The 15647-nt window shown below is 37.6% G+C and overlaps 1 protein-coding gene across 4 annotated transcripts in view; it reads left to right on the top strand.

Moving 5' to 3' along the window:
* LOC139125576 (uncharacterized) overlaps positions 1-15647 on the top strand; it is a 75657-nt gene that overhangs the window by 38193 nt on the left and 21817 nt on the right. For all 4 annotated transcript variants that reach the window (XM_070691678.1, XM_070691680.1, XM_070691679.1 and 1 more), the window contains exons 2-3: positions 12104-12318; positions 15389-15507. Coding sequence is in view for 1 of the 4 variants with exons in the window: in XM_070691677.1 (XP_070547778.1) it covers positions 12104-12318; positions 15389-15507 (334 nt within the window). In the remaining 3 variants the exon portion in view is untranslated. The remainder of the gene's footprint in view (positions 1-12103; positions 12319-15388; positions 15508-15647) is intronic.

Genomic DNA, 15647 nt, shown 5'->3' with positions numbered 1-15647 from the left:
ACCTGTAATAAACACAGTTTATCCAGTGAAAGCCTGGTAACGCCTATCTTGGCAAATAACATAACGTGATTTTCAAAATATCCAGAATATACAACAACAGCGCCATTACAGTGTAGATGGTTTCTTTATTGAAAGGTGCAATGAGAAAATTTCAAGACTTATTTAAATATTTGTTGGGAAAGTACAAAGTGAAGTTTGCAATTTTGCTGCAATGGTTTATTAAGGTGCCCTAGAGGGTTAAGTTATCCGTTTGAACTTTCAGAACATTTTGCTGATTGGAAAATGAAACATGATCTGCATGATAATGATGTGACGTCCTGCAGCGATGGTGTGGTTGTGTTGTAACAGGTGGTGGCAGTCTGTGTTTGGAGAAAAGGAGAAGATACAGAACCATTGTTTGCAAATTCATGCCAGTCAAAGAAATTCTGTGTATTTGAACACCTTTTTCTGTCCAAATTGTGACAATCTAGTCAAACATCAATGTGTGACATGTGATCTTGCAAGAATGGAAATTAAAATTCAGTTTCTCTGCCTTATACCTTGATTTCACTGCTACAGTCAGAATACCGTATCTAGAGCAAGGGTATTGTGTCGTTGAGCAGTGTCATGATAAAACTAGTACCACACAAATGAATTGTATCAGTGACTTCTATCATATTTGTCAGTGAGAATCTATTAGTAAAGAATAAAAGAATTTATTGCAGTGTTCTCAAGATGTAAATAATTCATTGTCGTGATATTGGTCTTAATCAGTAATTTTAAGCACTTAATAATAGGAAATTGTTTTATCAGAATCATGTTTGCCGTTCCTGAATACTTAAATGATATTAAATTTCTCAGCCCTAGGGCAGTGTAATTCTATGTATTCATGATTCTGGGTACTACAACAAAAATAAGCCATGTACCTGTAAGAAAAGAAAGCCATCTGTTGTATAGTTTATTTCAAATAAGTGTACCTCAGTGATGCTGAGATATTTCCCAAGAGGTGTTTTGTCCAGTTGGCTGTAAAAAGTGATGTACCAACCAGCATCAATCTTACAAAATGGGCTGTGTATCATCAGTCAAAAGCTTTGTGATTGGCTGCTAACTCTGAGCAGAGCAAGGTAGACACATTGATGCATTTCCCTGGCAGATACAAATTACAATGGAGCAATTTTAAATTACAGCATCTTTGATACCAATGTTACTAAAGGAAGGCAAGCTTTGACTGATCCTCATGATATCACTGTCAAATAATTTTCACAGAGTTAACCCTGTGCCTCGTCCATGGCCTCTTCAACAGTCAGAGTGCAACCAGCCTAATCAAATTTACTTGATTAAGTGTATATATAGGCCACCGCAATTATGTTTCTGTTACTTTCACGTTTTGACAAATATCTTTGTCCTGTAACACAGCCCTTTGATGTAGCTTTGTAGATACACTGAGTTCACGGTAATAATTTCCAAGGCTGATCAGCTTAGCTATCAGACATGGTTGTTAGAATACATGATGATGACCATTAAGCTATCAGACATGGTTGTTAGAATACATGATGATGACCATTATAGAGATAAATAGTCCACAATAGCAACAACGGTTGTTTCACTTCCTTGAGGGGCCCTGCATGTTGAGATCCATCAGAGCAGAGTGTGTAACAGAGCAAGGAAATAACACACAATTTCCTAAATCAATACCACTATGCATACTAGATCTGTTCTCATAAATGAGAAAACGACAGCTGCAATAAAAATGTCAACTCTCCAAGGAATTAAACCATCATAAGCATGATTGAATATTTAGATATTTGTTATGTATCAAATATTCTTGTGTTGAAGAAAGCTAGGGGCTGTCTGGAAATTGCAACAGTGCCCTCTTGTATCCAGTCATGGAGAGTAAGAATTCATTGTACACATTGGAAATATACAGTGCCTCACTCCATTTTACATTCCTAAAATTCAACACTCAAACACAAAAAATGTCTTTTATTTACCAATATGCACACACCAGCTTTCTTCAGTGACTATACCACCTTGGCAGCTAATTTAGAATACATTCAGTTAATATAGGGCACTAAAACCCCTAAAGATGGTGTGTTGTGGTTCGCAAAACCCTTAATTATCCAGAAAGATTTTAGACAACCATGCAACAATTTCTTGAAGTTACTGCTGACATTGTCAGGTGTGGAATATGACCTGGCAAAATCATCTAGTCTAGAGCCTCAACCTGCTGAAAATGCTAATGATTTGTGAAGTCTCTGTTGTGATTTTAATCCTCAAAGAAAGACTGGTAAAACACGACATCTGGAAAACTTAACAAAGGAAGATTGGAATCTAATGATGAATTTTGATTAGATGGAAGTAGCATAGATACTGTACATTGTTTTTTGTGTTATAATAATAAGGCTAGAGTAATTAAATTCTAGTTTTGTGTCCACTCAAAATGTTGAAAGCTCTTCAAAAAGACACATGGCAGTTGATTGTTTCCATGTAATATGATTGTCTATCAGAGAATCAAAGCACAAACTTGTCTTTCACCTGGGTAATTTACAATTCTGTATGACTTTCTGCAAATATACAAGCATTTTCAAAAAACATTTCACAGAAATATCTTTTGGCAGAAAGGCTATGCGGTTAAGTCCTATTCAAATACAGTGTTATTCCTAAAAACTCCAAAAAGCTACCCACGCAGAGATGCAAAACAAACAATTGAATTAGTTTGGCCTGATGTGAAAAGTAAGAATAACACTGTGAGTTCAAACTTATTGATTTGAAGTGATGTGCATTAGAGCGCTGCAATTGTTGAAATATAAATAGGGCAGTTATTGCCTGTGGCACATAAAGTACCTCTACCACACTACTGAGAGTTCTGACTTGATATGCAAATACACTATGTTATCACTCCAGGTTAGGTCAGTCATGGAAATAATTAAATTATGCCCGTTTTTGCATTATGATAATTGGAATGTTTTGTTTTGTTTTCAAAAATTCATTTCTGCTTTTCTATTCAACATGAAGAGGGTAGGAATAGTACTCCCTTGCAGTGTATCCATATTACTCCCTTGCAGTGTATCCATATAAACTATTCAACATGAAGAGGGTAGGAATAGTACTCCCTTGCAGTGTATCCATATAAAATATTCCATGAATGAGCTACTTTTCAATGGAAATATTTGGTTAGATAATACCAATGGGCGGAGAATTCAAAGGAACATATTTGGTGTGGTTAGATGTTTGAATTGAACTATGATCATTATGTCTTTGGTAAATAAGTTGGCCCCCAAGTGAAGGTCAAAATGTACAGACTGGCCTTGTAAGTCCCATAAATGACTTGACACATGTTTAACAAACTTGAAGATAGCACTAATAAAGTCCTCACATCTCACATTCTACAAATAGCTGTGCCATTTGTAGTGTTTCATCGACACAGCAGGATTGTGGGAGATTTCCTCAATGTTGCAAGCCATGCCCTGCTTTTCAAACACTAGAGAGGGTCCAATGGATACAAAATGTAAGTCCTACAGTGGGAGGACTTCTTGATAAAGAACAAATACATAGCCACAGATTCCTCAATAATGCAACCCCACCCTTCCAAATTTGGTGAATAGGCCTAGTCCAATTAGGGTTAGTTGGAGTTTGAAGTGCTGATAACATTGTCTGTCATTGTGTAAAATTTCATCAATGTGACAAGCTTTTCAAACTGATATTAAATGTAACAGTATATATCCACAGATTTCAACATTCCTCAATAATTCCCCCCCCCCCCCCCAAAAAAAAAAGTTCGTGAGTGGCAGAGTCCCATGCAGTTTGACTTGAACAGTTCACTTTGAATTCTGAGGCATTACCAGTGTCAGGGTACATCAGTCATTCATAGAGATCTCTGATATGAGATGAGAATTCTCCCTCAGTACCATCCCTGGATGAAAATACTTCTAAATGACCGTTTTCCCACCAAATTAGAGCCTGTCCTTGTAAATCAGGCAATACTAAACCACCCTGAACTGCTTGCACTTGCATAGACATCTCTTTATTGACAAGTGTTTTATATTCATGAATCTTTTGAAATGATTGATACATTGTGTTTAATGTTGTCGGAATCAGAGTCAGGGAAATGCCACAGAGAATGGTGTAATAAATCACCGTAGGGTTTCCTACAACTAAAGTAATAAAATGCAAAGTAAGGTTTTATGATGTCACGTACGCTTTACACAGGATTATTTCCAGGGAGTTGTCTGTGTTTTCTAAGCAAGTATCTTTCTTTCCCTCAAAATAAAAAATGAATAAAATGTACATCTCTCAGGGAACAGTTGTAGTAATTGTACTCTAATTGTACTCTAATTATTAAATCTTAAATGCTTGGTGTTTCAAGGGGGAAGTGATGAGTACATCCAGCCATCTCATCAAATATGTGTGCCCAATGCTGTCTACATTGATGGAATATGAGGTTATTACGAAAATACCGCAAAGGATGCACGAGGACATTGGCGCAGCGTATCGCCCGACGCGAAGCGGAGGGCGATGCGCGGCGCCAATGTCCGAGTGCATCCTTTGCGGTATTTTCGTAATAACCTTATTATTATACATCTTACATTCCTGATCGGGGCATCAAAATGTCGGAGTAGTGACCGTTTTCGTGCAATGTCAACAATTTTTCTTCCGATTTTATCGCGCCAGTGTGGAACGCTACCTCGGACGCGCTTCTGCAAGTTTTGGAGTGTGTGCACTACACACATACGTAAGTACAGAGCGCGCGCGAGACTTGTTCTGGCACTCGTCCAAGGGGTCCCTTGAAACTGTTCTACAGTGAACGCGCAGATACAGCCGCAGGGAATGGGGCGCCTTGAAACCGTACGTGTTACGGAACGGGCGCGAGTTCCGTACGGCTTTTTTAGCGCACGCTAAATTCTATTGTTCTCGATGGTAGATGTATAATAATTATTCATATCAGATGGGATGGGGAGACGAGTAGTTGTTCAGACATGATTATGTAACAGTCTGCATCAAGGATAATAACCAGGGTGTGTTGAAACAGCTGCCATGTCATCAAGTACCCTGCATCTTGTCCTCTCTGTGTCACTGCTCTGCATTTATCATCTTGCTATGAAATGACGTCTTTCCTCACTGTGTTTGCTTCTTGGTGTCTCTCATCTCTATCATCATTTCTATCATCATTTCTATCATCATTTCTATCATCATTTCTATCATCATTTCTCATCTTGAATAATGTGACATATCAATCCACCACAACCCATCATCCTCATATGATAATTATCCAATGCATAGAGGCCTCATTTCATCTGTATTTTTTATATGCTTTAGCCCCATCTACAACTGTGTACAAGACTGGGTATCTCCAACTATACCAGCTATTCCTATATGTGCTTGTCCCTGTGTCTATCCCCATCTACAACTGTGTACACTACCTGTACAGTATCTCCAAACAAACCAGTCTGTATGTTCTTGTCCCCGTGTCTAGCCCCATCTACAATTGTGTACACTACCTGTACAGTATCTCCAAACAAACCAGTCTGTATGTTCTTGTCCCCGTGTCTAGCCCCATCTACAACTGTGTACACTACCTGTACAGTATCTCCAAACAAACCAGTCTGTATGTTCTTGTCCCCGTGTCTAGCCCCATCTACAATTGTGTACACTACCTGTACAGTATCTCCAAACAAACCAGTCTGTATGTTCTTGTCCCCGTGTCTAGCCCCATCTACAACTGTGTACAACTACCTGTACAGTATCTCCAAACAAACCAGTCTGTATGTTCTTGTCCCCGTGTCTAGCCCCATCTACAACTGTGTACACTACCTGTACAGTATCTCCAAACAAACCAGTCTGTATGTTCTTGTCCCCGTGTCTAGCCCCATCTACAGCTGTGTACACTACCTGTACAGTATCTCCAAACAAACCAGTCTGTATGTTCTTGTCCCCATGTCTGTTCCTTGTGTCTGTCCCTCATACCCTGGTCTATCATTCTGGTACTATATGTGACTCTCATATACAGCTTTTAAAGTAGCAGACATCTGATAACTGAAAGGTGTTTTTTCACTTTCGTTCAGATGTTGTGAAGCCTTAATCCATTTCCTTTTACAATCTAGAGAAAAATTTGGGAGACCAACTTGACAAACTGAAAAATCACGTCGGTATTGGGGAAACAAATTACTGAAATTAATGAATATTTGATGTTAAAATGACTACCATTCCATAGGGTGACTCCAAGGGAAAAATAACTTTTCAATTTATTCATCAATAAGATGACAGAAACATGTCATTGTCAAGTTTCAATATGAACACACACAATGATACAGACCAGAAAAGTAAAATGTAAATGTGAAAAAAAGAAGAAGTCTATTGGCCCCATCTTCCATAATTAGGGTAATATTTGGTCTGTATTCACAATAAAATATACTTTGTGTTTTCTAGTCTGTCCCTTGTGCCTGTAGTTCATGTCAAAGCTGTATACACAAAATCAGTATTTATCTTCCAGTCATGGTTACCTAAATGTATATTAATATCTGGTAAAGTCAAATGAAAAGAACACTGATTATGCAATATAATATCCATGGTGAAAATAGTGACAGATTAATATCAGAATTCTGTAATGCAACATTATTTATACATATCCTTATTGGGAGACATGGTTGTATCTCAATAATGTCTGTCACCAATAATGATGTTCATGAACTCCCTAATTAAAAGACTGCTGGTAGTTTGTCGACTGACTAATGATCAGATGCAATGGGAAAAGCTACTGTATTTCAATTGCCAAACTGAACTGCACATATAGTTCCTCCAACAAAACACACACAAAATTGAGGCATTGCAATGTCACCTGTGTGACCTTTGACCTTGATGATATAACCTTTGACCTACCGACACTGTTAAAACCAGGGCCCAGTATTGGTAAATGTAGGTCCTGTTTACTACCATAGGTTAAGGCTTGATGGCATGTGGGTTGCCCTGGGTCAGATATCCTGCAGAGAATGTCCTTGTTAAATTTTCAGCTGTGTAGTTTGGCAACTCATTGCTCTGTGATCATATTCTAAATATGTAGGTAGTGTTTCACTTAGACACCACTTCCCTGTATGATTTGTGGTTTTCTGACAAGGATAAATTTGACTGAGACTGACTGTCTTGTCCGTTACGCTTTCGCAGTATTACCTAGTTGTGTATCACAGTGTGGTTACTGTCTGACACATTGAACAGAGCTGTGCAGTGTAGGTGATGTGATGACTCTAATCACTGATAGGTTGGTGGGGCGTGGTACCAGTATTTTACCCTCAATTTACATGTCTTGTCATTTTAAATATAAATGTAACAGATAATATGAAGGGTACTGCGTGAAATCCTGACTCAGAACAAATTGCGCTGGATAAGTTTTTGTAAGACAAGGCCATGTACTGCAGAGGGCCTCAGCTGCCTTACAGTAATGCTGCTATAATAATAGAACCCAATAAATATATTCAAGTGGTCAATAGCAATTGCAAAATGCAGAAGAGAGATGAAAAATATGGCAATAGGCAGTGAGCTACTGTTTCTTTCAAAGTTACTCATTAATTAATATGTGAGGATGTATTGCCATGAACAGATGATAGTTGATCTAGGATAGGGTGTTCTGTCATTGACATGATTTGACGGTAGGATAAATCTTGAAATCGTTGTTTAAGATGTTGTACTGTTGTGCTTGAGACTGTTGCTGTCCTTCAAACTTTTCTGTGATCAGGGATATTGCTATGATCCCTGTTAAAGAGTCAAAGGTCAGGGATCATAGGTCATCTGACAGCACCACCCAAGTCATTGGAGGGCAGTGTTAATGAATTGGGTTAAGATTTGAATTGTACACAGATTGGTTTTGACAGATCCAGCATGTGAAGGATGTTATTTTCCTGGAAGCTGAAGAGTTCATGGTACATAGCGAATACCAGACATTGAAGTGAAACACTGTATTGATCTGTGAAAAGGCTGTGTATTTACATTGATGTTATCGGCGACAGTGAGGGAAACTGCCGTGTTTTATTCAGATGTGCTATCATCATTGCATTGAAATAACTTTTATGCCATCATAACATGATATTGTAGAGTGTAGGACGGCATTTTAAGGAAGGGTAAATGTAAGGTTTACTTGTCAGACTTGTACATAATTCATACCTCACTAAGTTACCCACTTGAAGCTAGTGCAGATCTTGTTTACATTCACATGATTCAGTAATGTGATTGTAAAGCTGTAATTTCACATTTATCACACTTGACACGACAAGTAGCACAGTGGAATAACTCTTCACAGACAGAACATAAACAATTCCAACCCTCTAATGAAAGGCTGTGATACAGCAATCAATGCTACACAATCCTCTCAGTATGGTCAGAGTGGAATTGCCATGGCAACAGAGGAAAGCATTCCATATAGCATGGTGCCAAGTACTTTGTGAATGCCTTGCCAACATTGTGTTCATAGGTAGCCAATGAGGAGCCAACGAGGTGATTATTAAAATAGATTCCAATGAATTGTTTAAGTACTTATGAGTAACCACAAAAGTTACTTGGGTACAAACTGTGTAATTATCTCCACAGATATTTCAAGCAATATTGTTGAGGTTTTTGCCAAAGACATAGTAGACATTCATTCCATCCAGCTGTAAAGACTGGTCAATGTTATGACATGTGACCCATAATATGCACCGCTTATATCAAATTTATCTATTTTCAATATCAGTATTTTATGATCCTGCAAGTGTGAACTCATCCTGGCCTAAAAAAGTTTTAGGACCCCAGTTGAAAATGTTTAGTCTCAATGTCAAGCAAGAAATTTCCTGTTTTAAACCTCAAACGGTTTACATCAATGTAAGTTGACAAAATCACTGACACATTGTGAAACATGCCATGTTCTCCACAAAGCTTATGTCATATCAGTTTTGTACAGATTTTAAAATATTTAAGTCTTAGACTGGATAATGTATGTGCTGGGTTAATGTCATTCTAAATCCATTTATTGAGCTATTTAATACTGGAGATTTAGAGCGGTTAACTCCAGACAAAACAATCAGGATTAAACAGATCAACAATTTCAAATACTGTGATTCTGCATTTGTAATGGTGGTCAATTGAATGAGCAAATTTTTGTGTAATGTGGAAGATTTTCTTGCCAATGTTCTCTGCAAGTACGGCCTGTTTAAATTTCCTGTCACTTCTGTTCCACTTTTTTTTATACATGTCAATATTCTACAATAAACTGCTTGCAGTATATGTGCACAATATTATTATTATGATAGCTTTCTGTTTCATGATCTGAACAAGAAATCATTCTATCCACTTTGCAGAAAATTACATTGTGATACAGAGTTTAGTGTTTGAAAGAAGATGATAGTAGTTTTCTCAGGGTTCAAATTTGTCTTGAATAATGTGGCTTGATATGCATCTACAGGCAAAATATTTCTGACGACTCATTAACTAGGAACATAGGGCAAGGGAAGATCTTAATCTTTCAGTCTCTAGCTTGGCTTTGCTATGAAATTACAATGATTGGTTGTGGTCTGAAATCTCTCTCACTTGCCGACAGAATTTGAAACATGGCCAATGTAATAATCAAAGAAAAGTATTTGTAACTTCAGTGGCTGTATATGGAAGATGCTAAAGTTGTTCTGAGTTGGACCACTTGTGGTGGCGCCCTCTATAGATGTACAATTTTGTGGCATTACAGATTTCTCCCATTATAAGCCACATTTGTCTCAGTTGTCCCCACCTATCATTGTGATTTCAATTTTGTGTTTGTCTTGCTTTAGATTATGTAACAGGAAAGGAATCAAAAATGTCAATCAGATGAGTGTATTTTACAGAGATTCACAACCACATATCAATAGAAATACACAGGATGCCATTCATTCACTAGATTGACTATTCATAATCAGCAGGTACATGGCAGGTCAATGCTCTCTGCAGCTCAAACTTGGCAAACACATTACATATTCATGAAGCGTCACCTCATTAAATATTCAAAAGCATTTTGTCTACCGAGTTAAGGGGATCTACTCTCTGATGACATTCATAGCGTGGGTACAGATAGGAAAGTATTTGTGAGGTATACCGTATTGCCTTTGTTTGATTTTAAACATGTGAGGATGATGTCAGACTAGCCTGCCTTTCGTCAATTTTTTGAAATCTCTAAGGCCATCAGGTACTGTAGGTACCAACTTCCCTTTATAGCTTGACATCAGAGCAGCAACAAGTTGTGAAAGATATGTAATGATGAACAAGAAAAGTGTCCATATTTACAGTACAGCGTATGCCATCCTTCCTGTTTGTGAAATCAAGTTATCAAATAATGAAGTGTTTAGGACATTTAGAAATCATATATTGATGAAACCTGGAATAAGGCTTCATGGTCATTTTGCTTGCACAACTGAGGCAATGTCTGATTGTGATATTTTAACAAACAATATTTCCCAATTTTGAAAAATGAACGGAGCAACATCCTCCTAGAAATGTGAGGCCATGAATGCCTCAATGGTATTCAATGCTATAAATTCAGCAACAGACATCTGTCTAAAATACTCAGCCACACACACACACACACACACACACACACACACACACACACGCGCGCGCGCACTCTTGTATAGGTATATTTAAACTCTGGTCATTTCAGAACAGAAAACACAGCCCTTCCTAGTTTGCCCATGCAGTTTGTTCAAAGGACAATGTCACTATTGATTGGTTCTCATGAATGGATGTATTGTCAGTGATGGTTGGTCATTTCTTTGTCTGGCCACACAATACACTGAAAAGTAATGAGTTCAAAAAGAGAAAGACTGCCAAACCTTATCCCTGTGTGCATTGCAGGTTGGTGTTTGTTTTCATTAAATATTCATGAGTAACGACTCCTAGTCGCAAATCTACAAAACAAATGGTTTAATCAAATTCTTGTCTCATAAATCAAGTTTCTTTAATTATTTGAGTCAAAAATAACTAAAGTACCTCTTAGTTTGATATTTCAAATATGAACACATAGTTTGACTATCAAGGCAGTGTTGCTCATAACATAGCATTCATTCATAGATTCATTCAGTTTCATTATTTTGTTTTAAACCCAAGATCAGAATGTTTGTCTGGTTTACTACTTTATAAGCAGTTGTAAGTTGGGTAATCAAGAAATGTAAACTTACACAAATCACCTGATTTTCTGGCCTCTTTTTTTTCCAGATTTTTCACATTCAAATAAAAATTTAATCCAAATTTGTGACAATTTTCACGTTATGTTCTGTAAATACTATATGAAAAAAAGAGTAATTTTGTTTTGCGGTAAAAGTTTATACATTTTGAATAAGAGTCATTTACTGAGAGTCATTAGCCGCCCCCGAGTTTCAACAGGAGTTGCTGTTGCACAAAAATTATTCAGCAAAGCCAAGTACTATACCAGGTAAAATAGCACGGCCCACTGATGTCTGCCGTTGTTATACCCAATGAATGCATGGTAATGTCCCAATTCAGGCATTTCAAAGACAAAATGGTGTTGGTAAGGTGTAGCGCCCTCTCAAGTTTTATATAGAAATCTTTTGTTTTCAGAATAAGTATCTATCAATTTATTTTTGGGTATTCTTCAAGGAAGCTCCAGTAGAATTTGCTATTTTAATTTGCTATTTTCTCTACTTATACACAATGTATGTTTTAAGATTTCTTAACAGAGCTGATCATATAAATTGAAAGTAGTTTTGAAGAGATTTAACCTCTACCTTTTCATAGTCCTTCAGAATATATTATTTTGTTGAAGATGAAGTGTTTGTTTCCAACTTCCGAAAAAAAAAATGTCAAAATGTTACTTTTAAATGGAACAGTATCCATATCCCGCCGTAAGACCCGGCGGGTCTTATGTCAACCTTATTAGAAGTTTGTCAGGCTCATACCAGGAAATACATTGACACTCTGACAGGCTACTGCATAGGAGTAGGCACTACCTCTACTTGATAGATAGTTTACCATGGTCTACTCAGCAGACAAGATAAGTTTTATAACAAACATTCATGTAATTCCCACAGAATTTAGTTCACCCTGAGCAATGTGAAATGAATTAGACTCTTGTACGTAGCGTGGCAAATAATCACAAATCTGATTTTCTTTTCCTTTACAGTTTGTAGAGCAGCTGAATGGCGTACTACTCCAACAGATGGTCAGTATGAAGTAGGTTCAGAAGTCATTTTGAGCTGTGAATTAGATAATCTCAATATTAACTTGCCTCCGTCATGGGCGTTGTTGACAGAGGGCGCTGCCACAGCCACGACAATTACTGACGGTACCAACATTGCAACTGAATTTAATGATCTCGTAGAACTTGTGGGCGATCAGGTGAGACAATTGATGTTATCTTATAAGTACTTTATTTTGAATTTTCATTCTTTGTACAGTCTCTACTATGGTTTATCAACTCACAAAAATGAAGCTGACAAAATACCCTCTTTCAGATAGACTTGTTACCTGACCAAGTTCATATATTCATTATGTGCCCAAGCTACTATTTCATTCATTGAAATATTATGATGAGGAAACTGTCAAAAATTTTTTTCTTGCAAAACTTTTTATAAATCATGTCACCAATAAATGTTTAGCGAATCGTAGTTATTATAGATGTCACCTCTGATTGGCTTAGAGGATTTGGTTATGATGTGATGTCATCAGTTAGATGTGTAGAGGATGGCACTAATGATGTGATGTCATCAGTTAGATGTGTAGAGGATGGCATTAATGATGTGATGCTGTCCGTTAGATGTGTTGAGGATGGCACTAATGATGTGATGTCATCAGTTAGACGTGTAGAGGATATGGCTTGAATGATGTGATGTCATCAGTTAGATGTGTAGAGGATGGCACTAATGATGTGATGTCATCAGTTAGATGTGTAGAGGATGGCATTAATGATGTGATGTCATCAGTTAGATGTGTAGAGGATATGGCTTGAATGATGTTATGTCATCAGTTAGATGTGTAGAGGATGGCACTAATGATGTGATGTCATCAGTTAGATGTGTAGAGTATATGGCTTGAATGATGTGATGTCATCAGTTAGTGGTGTAGAGGATGGCACTAATGATGTGATGTCATCAGTTAGATGTGTAGAGGATATGGCTTGAATGATGTGATGTCATCAGTTAGATGTGTAGAGGATGGCACTAATGATGTGATGTCAGGGTTCGAATACCCGGTGGTCATGCGTCAAAAGACCACCAATCATCTCATTTTGACCACCAGATTCTATTTTGGGTGGTCAATCTTGACCACCAAGTTTTTTGAGGTCACAATAGTGCACTGCAGAGCTGTAAATCTTACATGCCTCTCACAGTTTATTGCTAGGAGTATCCAGAAACAATACATTGTCCTCAGAGATAGATATTTTAGCAGTTATCTAGTACACGTCTTGTCTGTTCAATCACAGTCCCCCCACTGTGGTTTAATGTCAGTCCTTCAACCCCACTCCACTCTACTCAAATGAGGTGTTCCTTTGGATAGACAATGTCTCTCTTTGTTTTACTGTTTACTGCTATGATTATTGTGATAAAATCTTTTAATGTTGAATAACATCTCCTAGCAAATTTTGTCTTGTCATTAAAGTGACACATACAAAACTTCATAATAGTCCAAAAAATGCAATAATTGTCATGTTATCAGCAGTAATTGTCTTTCTTTATTACACAGTAATTCTGTCAAAACTTAAAATCTGTAACTCAAGTCCTTTGCATATAACCAGTCAGTCAGTCACTCATGCATTAGTCAAGTTGGTCTGTAAATGACAGTGGATTTACTGGGCATCCAACATACCGGTACATGTAAACCAACTTAACATGTGTAGCAGCATGGTGAAATGGTTCCAAACAGCATGTACAGCCACTATTCACCCCCATGGACCCCAACCTCCACAAGATTTACACTCTGATATGACTGATTTTTTTTGACCACCAAATTTTGCAATTGACCACCAAAATTTGAATCTGGTGGTCAAACTTGACCACCGAACAAAAAAATAAATTTCAAACCCTGGATGTCATCAGTTAGATGTGTAGAGGATATGGCTTGAATGATGTGATGTCATCAGTTAGTGGTGTAGAGGATGGCACTAATGATGTGATGTCATCAGTTAGATGTGTAGAGGATATGGCTTGAAGATGTGATGTCATCAGTTAGATGTGTAGAGGATGGCACTAATGATGTGATGTCATCAGTTAGATGTGTAGATGATGGCACTAATGATGTGATGTCATCAGTTAAATGTGTAGAGGATATGGCATTAATGATGTGATGTTATCAGTTAGATGTGTAGAGGATATGGCACTAATGATGTGATGTCATCAGTCAGATGTGTAGAGGATGGCACTAATGATGTGATGTCATCATTAGATGTGTAGAGGATATGGCATTAATGATGTGATGTCATCAGTAAGATGTGTAGAGGATGGCACTAATGATGTGATGTCTTCAGTTAGATGTGTAGAGGATGGCATTAATGTGATGTCATCAGTTAGATGTGTAGAGGATGGCACTAATGATGTGATGTCATCAGTAGGATGTGTAGAGGATGGCACTAATGATGTGATGTCATCAGTTAGATGTGTAGAGGATGGCACTAATGATGTGATGTCATCAGTTAGATGTGTAGAGGATGGCACTAATGATGTGATGTCATCAGTTAGATGTGTAGAGGATGGCACTAATGATGTGATGTCATCAGTTAGATGTGTAGAGGATGGCACTAATGATGTTATGCCATCAGTTAGATGTGTAGAGGATGGCACTAATGATGTGATGTCATCAGTTAGATGTGTAGAGGATGGCACTAATGATGTGATGTCATCAGTTAGATGTGTAGAGGATGGCACTAATGATGTGATGTCATCAGTTAGATGTGTAGAGGATGGCACTAATGATGTGATGTCATCAGTTAGATGTGTAGAGGATGGCACTAATGATGTGATGTCATCAGTTAGATGTGTAGAGGATGGCACTAATGATGTGATGTCATCAGTTAGATGTGTAGAGGATGGCACTAATGATGTGATGTCATCAGTTAGATATGTAGAGGATGGCACTAATGGTGTGATGTCATCAGTTAGATGTGTAGAGGATGGCACTAATGATGTGATGTCATCAGTTAGATGTGTGGAGGATGGCATTAATGATGTGATGTCATCAGTTAGATGTGTAGAGGATAGCGCCAATGATGTGATGTCATCAGTTAGATGTGTAGAGGATTGCACTAATGATGTGATGTCATCAGTTAGATGTGTAGAGGATGGCACTAATGATGTGATGTCATCAGTTAGATGTGTAGAGGATGGCCCTAATGATATGATGTCATCAGTAAGATGTGTAGAGGATGGCACTAATGATCTCATACAGATTTACACTGACAACATGTTCATTTCAGAATAACGGAGAATGGAATTTGAAGATCAAGAGTATAAGCTTTGACCAACAAGGAGAATACATCATGCACTTCACTAGCATCAGATCCACAGAAACAGTCTGCCACTATTGGAGTTTGGGGTAAGTCTGAACAGATAGTAACTTATATAAAACAGAGTCCAATGACAGTCAGGTCAAGCCATTAAAGACCCATTAACTTTTATTCACCAGTTTGTCGGTCATTTTGTTCCGAGCATCACAGTCGTGAATTTTGTTTGTAT

Source organism: Ptychodera flava (genome assembly GCF_041260155.1).
Source record: "Ptychodera flava strain L36383 chromosome 3 unlocalized genomic scaffold, AS_Pfla_20210202 Scaffold_25__1_contigs__length_14229661_pilon, whole genome shotgun sequence".
NCBI lineage: Eukaryota > Metazoa > Hemichordata > Enteropneusta > Ptychoderidae > Ptychodera > Ptychodera flava.
The sequence above is the reverse complement of the archived record's forward strand: the minus strand, read 5'-3'. Positions and strand labels throughout refer to the sequence as shown.